The sequence below is a fragment of the Priapulus caudatus genome, unplaced genomic scaffold, assembly GCF_000485595.1.
Source record: "Priapulus caudatus unplaced genomic scaffold, Priapulus_caudatus-5.0.1 Scaffold1936, whole genome shotgun sequence".
NCBI lineage: Eukaryota > Metazoa > Priapulida > Priapulimorpha > Priapulimorphida > Priapulidae > Priapulus > Priapulus caudatus.
The window spans coordinates 9,079-16,997 of NW_014578997.1; the positions used below are offsets into that span (position 1 = coordinate 9,079).

The 7,919-nt window shown below is 43.0% G+C and overlaps 1 protein-coding gene across 3 annotated transcripts in view; it reads left to right on the forward strand.

Annotated features, from left to right (window-relative positions):
• LOC106817941 overlaps nt 1-7,919 on the forward strand; it is a 40,524-nt gene that overhangs the window by 8,513 nt on the left and 24,092 nt on the right. For all 3 annotated transcript variants that reach the window (XM_014822648.1, XM_014822647.1, XM_014822649.1), the window contains exons 2-3: nt 2,173-2,333; nt 2,570-2,746. In XM_014822648.1, the coding sequence (XP_014678134.1) occupies nt 2,173-2,333; nt 2,570-2,746 (338 nt within the window). The remainder of the gene's footprint in view (nt 1-2,172; nt 2,334-2,569; nt 2,747-7,919) is intronic.

Sequence of the window (7,919 nt, forward strand, 5' to 3'; positions counted from 1 at the left end):
CTATACCCCTCCCCAAGCGAAAGTTTCTGAGCCGATCTCTTGTCGCCGCAAAGAACTTGAACAGTTAATGTGCCACCGTTCTTAGTGGTTTGTACCCTTTTATATTTGGTTTTCTTTGTTTATACAAATGGTTTCTTGTGTTGTTTCTTTTTCTATACATCTATATCATCCCCTTATACCAAAAACTATAACTAATTTAAATAATCCTTAACTAATCCGTGCGTCCGTCGTCAGCTGTACCGCTGTCTCTTCTCGTCACCGTCCAGTTGGTGGTGCCGCAAAGTCGGCTTCACTAGTCCCAGCTCTCCCGCTCGTCTCCATGTGCTCGTCGTCTCCGTCGTCGGGTGAGCGGCCATTCGTCTCCTCATACAGTGTGCGGAACGGTGCTGATTCTCCCAGATCGTTGGTTTGAGAAAGCGGTTAGAGAGTTGGCGACTCCCTAGACAAGCGTTATATTACATAAATTTATGTAATACAACATGAACAGCGCATGCACAACAACTGCTCGGACGAATAGCGCATACGAACAGGTGTCCGATGCTTGGACGAATATCCACGTCCATAATTACCAGAAAATTTCGCTCAAATGCTTATCTCAAACACACAAGTACACCGCACGCACCACAGGCACTTGGAACGTCTCAATAAATAAATAAAAAGGTAAATAAACACGAAATGTATTTACTACCAAGGTCTTAATGTTTCTCTACTCTATTTCGCCTATAATCAACTGTAAATGCCGGTCAAATGCTCATCTGCAACACACAAGTACGCCGCACACTAGCTGCTGCACACTGACACATAAATATATATTTATAAATTATATAAAAATATATATTTATGTGTCAGTGTGCAGCAGCTAGCGTGCGGCTGCCAGCGTGTGACAGTGTGTTGCAGATGAGCATTTGGACGGCATTTACAGGAAATTGTCGACAATAATAGGTGAAAGAGAGTAGAGAAACATTAAGACTTTGGTAGTAAATAGATTTCGTATTTATTTAGCATTATATTTTATTGAAATGCTCCAAGTGCCTGTGGCACGCACGCCCTTTGCACAAACAACAAGAAGAAGAGAGTTGACAAGTAAAGTTTTTAAGTTTTAACAAACACGTACAATGATTTGTGGGCGTGGTTGGTTATTTCGGCAGATCATGATGTTCGATCAACTGGGTTAAAATTAGACCAATAAACTGTGTACTCAAAACCTACACAATCTGACGCTATATTCTACGATCATCAATCTAAGATCCAACTTATGACTGCATGCAACTTATATTAGCTGATCACTGCGTGTTCTACTGCTAGCTAGCTTGTTCGTTAGGAGAAGTTCTTCGATCTGAATCGCTATAGATCCTGCATGAATGGTCTTGCCCAAACAAATGAAAACTTGACTCTAATGGGTCAACTCCATGACACTGTGACCTATCACAGGGTTGCTTCTGTATGGACGAATTTATTGAGCTGTGTCTGATGTGCGAGGTATTGCTATATTTTAGTCGTACGTGCCCATGACATTGTCATGGCATTGCTGTCCACAACTGAACCAATGATTCAAACACTTGAGATATTAGCCTCGTTCACACGAGACCTCGTATTTATGAAATACCGGATTTGCGAAATACCGAATCTGAGACAAATACGCGGCCGAGCGTTCACACGCTGATTCGCGGCTCCAGAAATACGGTATTTGCGAAATACCGAATCTGAGACAAATACGCGGCCGAGCGTTCACACGCTGATTCGCGGCTCTAGAAATACGGTATTTGCGAGCTGCGAGCTGCTTTAAACAATCAAGCGAACAATGCGAAATAAACAATGCAATGCGCACCAACTGCCGATAACTCGACCATATGCCGACCACTCGCGTTACACTGGAACTGTCGAGCGCGGACCAGTCTATAAAATACGCGGCTCCAGAAATCCAGTATTTAGCGTTCACACGAGGAAATGCGCGGTCCAAGAAATCCGGTATTTCTCAAGCACGGCAAATTATTCGGGGTCTGGGAAGCCTCGTATTTACATGAAATACCGGATCTGTTTAGATACCGTATTTCTTGGGCCTCGTATTTTGCCTCATGGGAACGCTAAATACCGAATTTCTTGCTACGTGTGAACGCGGCTAATCTCTGTGATTGGTATATTGTATTTCATAACATTTTTTTTACTTGTCAGGTTTGCAGGTGACAGTGCAACAGGTGCACATCGGAACAACACACTTCATCAATGCCGTGATACAGAGAAAGCACCTGGTCAAAGTCTCCGTGTTAAGACTGTGCGGACCTGCTTCCACCTCCCTCCCACCATTCTGTGACATCCCTGTAGGTCTAGGAAAGGTACGTCAACTTATAGCAGCTGCATGTTCATTTGTTTTGAATGACAAGAGCTGTAATACTTCCTCAAAAATAGAAATATTATATGTCAAGAGTATTGTTCAAAACTATGTACAGTAGAAGTCCGAAAGTCCGGACTGCTGGGGGATTGGATCGGTCCGAATTTTCGGATTTTCCAGATTCTTGGGCAGTACTTATACCTGTCTGGACAGGCGTCAGTCTTTGGCTTGTGTTTTCAGTGTGTTTATGGATCACACCATTTAATTGGAGGCGGATACCAGTTTGATGGGAGTGAGATATCCAAAGTTGATCCAGAAGAGGTGAAGCACTGTATAAGGGAGATCTATTCGAATGGCATTAGAAACGTTGTGATTGCTGGAATCTTCTCATCTGTGGACTCATCACAGGAAACTCAGGTAATAATTAATTACATGTGCACAATCAATCTCTGGGTGACCTTTGATTGGTAATCGAGTAAATTTACACACACCATGAGAATCACTAGCTGTCTACATAGTCTGTATAATGAAGGTAAATAGGAATACTTTATCCAACCATGTAAACAGACTGTACCTGTAGATAGACAGACCCTGTAGACCTCTTAAATGCATACTCAATCTAAAATCCTTTGCAGCTATATACTTGAAAACGAGAACTTACGCCTCTAATTTCATAAAGAGTCACATTAAAACAACATTGCTAATGGCGGTCAAGAGCTAGTTCAAAAGATGTGGAAATCGTCGCAATTGTATAGGAACAGCTCGAGTAATTTGTTGAGTGATTATATGCAAAGCTTTTATGGTTTGCATTTATTAGTAGAAGTAGTCAGTCACATGGGATGTATAATTCGAACAATGTACGCATGTATGTTCCGGCATCAGCCCCAGCCCAGAGTTAAACTCACCAATATATCACTGCCAGATCCATCAGTTGCTGATACTATTGTCCATCTCTGAATCTCTGCCCTGGTCAGATACATTTTAAGTCTGCAATACTGTATACAGCTAAATGCTTGTGGGTGAACCTCTAGATGAGTATTTAGCATATTAATGACAACGATCGACTGTGATATCTAGTTCTGGGAAGCCGTAGTTGATGATCGCGCTCCATTGGGGCGTACGGCATAATGCACATGCTGATATGCAAACAGATGGTGTTCTCTGAACAGAAAGTTGGTGCTGGATGCGTTGTTGACACTAGAATGCTGCTGCGACTGCGTCATCAATTAATCTCACTATGGGCAGCTATCAGAAATAATAATTACACCTAATATGTTCTAATCATGACTCATAACAGGTCTGCCTGACTGGCACTAGACTGACTAGAGCATCAGATGCATGCTTGTCCCGTTGACTTTTCCGTGTACTGTTATCCATCTGCTTAGACTCTATTAGAATTTTTTATGGAGAAATTTTTTGTCTAATTTTCTTATTCATCTAACCACGCTTAAATTATGTTGCATGGCAGTCAACATTGTAATACCGCTTGTTACTTCTACTTAGAACTTCTAACTTTGTATGTAAAACTAAATCCCACTGCACCTTATACTTATAGACAACTGTCTTAGTTATATTTAAAACGGGTTGACAAACTGCTATTCCGTGAATGTAGCCGTGCTGAGGGAGCAACAGCCCGTCCATAGATAGTGGGCAAAGTTAAATAAGTAATAAATGTAAATATGCTTTAAAATATATATGCAATAAAAATAAAACACAAATGATTTCTTTCGCCTAATCCTATCGTAAATCGAATTTATTTATTAAAATATAAAAGTAGACCAGGCCAAATTATGGCCCTGTGACGTTCAGTGACATACTGTGGGTGTATGAAGACTAAATCACTGCTATGTTGTTGTTACTTCTACCTTTTAGTTAAATATATTACTTTACTGTTTTGCCACATTACCCCAGTTATATAGACTGTTACCTGTACATGATAATTTGGTATACTAGTGTGTGCGTGGCGTGTTGCGTGCGGTGCGGTGCGTGTGTGTGCGCGTGGCGTGTGCACATGTTTGTTATGATATTATTTACACTGATCATGCTTATACTTTGCGAGGGCCGACTCTGAATCAAAGTCCGTCGGAATGATATAAATGTGCATAAATGATGTAAGCAGTAGTAGGTCAAATGATGTAGCCAATGTGACGTTATAAGTATCAAACATTACAGTGTGCTAATGTGTAATTCGGGCCAATATTTATTTTGCAACAATTCCACGAAATATTGAAAATAGATGATTTTGTTGTCTGTCGGACAATATATTATAGTCAATTCAACGTCTGTACTCCGCACGGCGCGCATTAGCGCAACATTCTAGTCTCTCTGTATGATACACAAAGAAGAACACAACCGTTTGCAATGCCCAGTCTGTGGTACGCGTACTGCCGTCGTTAGTAGTAGCACATAGATGCCAAAAACATACTGCTAGATATTATACGTCATGAATCACTCAATCCAGCTACTGAGTTTGGAACAGAATAATGTCACAGACACCTTTCGGACCATCTGTTACTGACTGGCTACTGTAAATGTCTGTAATTGTAAGATGTGTCACTCAGCTGTAGTAATCTGTTCCTTGGTTTATTATATAATACTCGTTATATTTCACAAAAAGTTGGGATTGTGACTGTTTTACTTGTTTCTAAAATTGATACGCATTTCAGTAATATAGGTGTTTAGTTAATATTATAGACGCCCAGGGTGGGTGACCGTGGACTATACCCAGATATCTTGAATCCTTGAACTGCATATCATGCAGCCGTTGGGTCAACATTGGCAATTAATTGGCACGGTCACGATTGACAATATGACGTTAGCCGAATTATGTTAATAAATGTTGGCGTAATAGTTGGCATAATTAACTAGTTGACAATTTTTTTTGGCTGAATGACGTTACGCCAGCATCGCTTACGCGTTCGCGCATTGAGATACCAGTATGTGACCTATATTACATACTACATAGGATTAGAATGTGTGCAAAATCACGTTTTTCTCTATCAACTTTGCTATTTATCAATCTTTGTATTTTGAAATCGGTTACGCGGCAGGGTAAATCTCTCTCTCCAGGCTCTGTCCTGCATACAGATTTATGAGGCTTTGTCTATTCTGGACACAGATTTATCATGTATGAGGTATCCGATGGCGGATGCAGTTAAAGACGGCAGATCGCAGGCAGGAATGGAGAAGGCAGTATTATGTTAACGTCATGTATGGAGTGACGATGCAGAATTTATATCTGCATTCTGTTATGTATCTTTTATACAAATGTTGGGATCATATTAGCATTCCTTATTGTATCCCCGCGACGAAGTCGGCGGGATACTATGGTTTCATGCTGTCAGCCGTCGCCGCCGCAGCACTTTCCCTTCCGCTCTATAACTCGACCCCTAATTCGACTTAGCGTGACCAAACATAGTCTACATACACATCTTGGGAGAAGGTGTGTCGGCGTACCAAAACCAGGTCACTGCGACCTTTATTTGACCTTGACATTGACCTTGATCATATTTCCTTCCCGCTCTATAACTCGCCCCTAATTGACCTAGCGTGACTAAACATAGTCTCAATACACATCTTGGGAGAAGGTGTGTCACGCTACCAAAACCAGGTCACTGCAACGCTTTATTTGATCTTGACATTGACCTTGATCATATTTTCCTTCCGCTCTATAACTCGCGCCCTAATTTACCTAGTGCTACAAACTTGGTATACTTACACATCTTGGGGAGAATGTGTGTCGGCGTACCAAACCACGTCACTGGCTGGCTTTTATTTGACCTTGACCTTGATTATATTTCCCTTCCGCTCTATACGTCGGCCCATAATTGACCTAGCGTGACCAACTTGGTATACTTACACATCTTGGGGAGAAGGTGTGCATTACGCGAAACCAGGTCACTGCAACCTTTATTTAAACATTGACCTTGACCTTGACCATCATATTGTTCTTTCCGCTCTATAACTCGGCCCCTAATATGACTAGCGCGAGCAAACTTCGTATACTTACACATCTTGGGGAGAAGGTGTGTCGCGTACCAAAACCCTAAGGCAACCAATTTTAACATACTTGACATTCTCAGGCAGATGTGTTGTGTAACAAACCTACGTCCTTACAGAGATATTCATTTATACTAGATCACAGGAATACATGTAGTTGGCGGACAACTGCCCTTTCTAGACTAAGTGGTGGCCCCCGGACGGCCCGTCCTTTCAACCGCAGGTGTCATTAAAATTTGTAGCGGCACGCTCCCCCTAGTGGCCATTAAATACAAAACAGGGAATTACATTAGGGGAATTCACTGGGAATTCGCTTAGTCTGACTTCGTGGGCAACAGTGACTGACTTGACACAGCGTTTGTGGTAAGCATGTCATCGTAACATCGTTGAAAATTGTTGGCATATGAAGCGCACACGAAAAACTATAATAAAACTGAAATAAGCCTAATTACCTCATGACTACGCCCACCGCATGCCACTCACGATGTTTACTCGGTGACGATGCCATCGCAAATCCCATTGGTTGATACAAATCACGTGCCTCAAACTCCTCAATGACGCCCCAGTGTTGTCAAGGCACATCCATAAGACATAACCCGAATGCCTCGATAGCTGAATGCCTAGAGCACAGAGGACACTGCTGAAATGTCGTTGGATCGAATCCCATCTGTTTTTTAATTATTTTCCTGTTTTCTGTATTTTTCTATGTTTATCCATATTTACATGATTTAATTACAACAGTTTAATAACGCACGGACGCACGCACGCACACACGGACGCACGCACGCACGCACGTGTACGTGCACACGCACGCACACACTCATGCTCGCGCACACTCATGGGATTTGGGAGCTATGCAGGCACACCCCGACCCGCTGTACAACATACACTATAGCATGCGTCAGCATTACTTCAACCTTGAAGACGTACGGCTTCGTAGCCACGTGGGCTACAGCGGATTGGAAAGGAAAGCCATGCTGCACCACTTGACCTATAGTTTAATTGGACGGGACACCTGCAGGTGACACGTGGGGGTCACATGACTGTGACCACGTGGTGTTCCACGGCTGTATATAAGCTGCGGCGTCCAGCTCCAAAGCAACACATGGCCAGCTTGGCTCAGTCAGGGAAGCTCGCACCCTCCCACTGCTCTCTAGCTGCTGGCGGCTTGTCCGACCTGCTAGCTGACCATGTAGGGTGTAGCGGAGCTGGTCAGAATCTACGCAAGAATACGAACGCAGGACGATGATCACGCCTGCTTCCTGCCATCTGACGCAAGCGATACAGCAGTGCCGGAGCCAGCTCGGCTGCGTCAGGGAGTCGCACCCTCTCACTGCTCGCGCACGCACGCACGCACGCAGCAACGCCACGTGTACGTGCACATACATAAAGCAGTGCTTTACTATCAGACACTTAGTGGTCATTCGATATTGCTAATGTCAAGCAGCACGCTTTGCTTCTGCCAACCACAACACAATGAACAAAACCGTTGACGCTTGATCTATGACGTCCACGTGAAACATAGCCTTTAGGCCTGGCGCGATGCGTGTGGCATATGTTTGCTTACGTGCAATTAGACCGCTAAAAAATT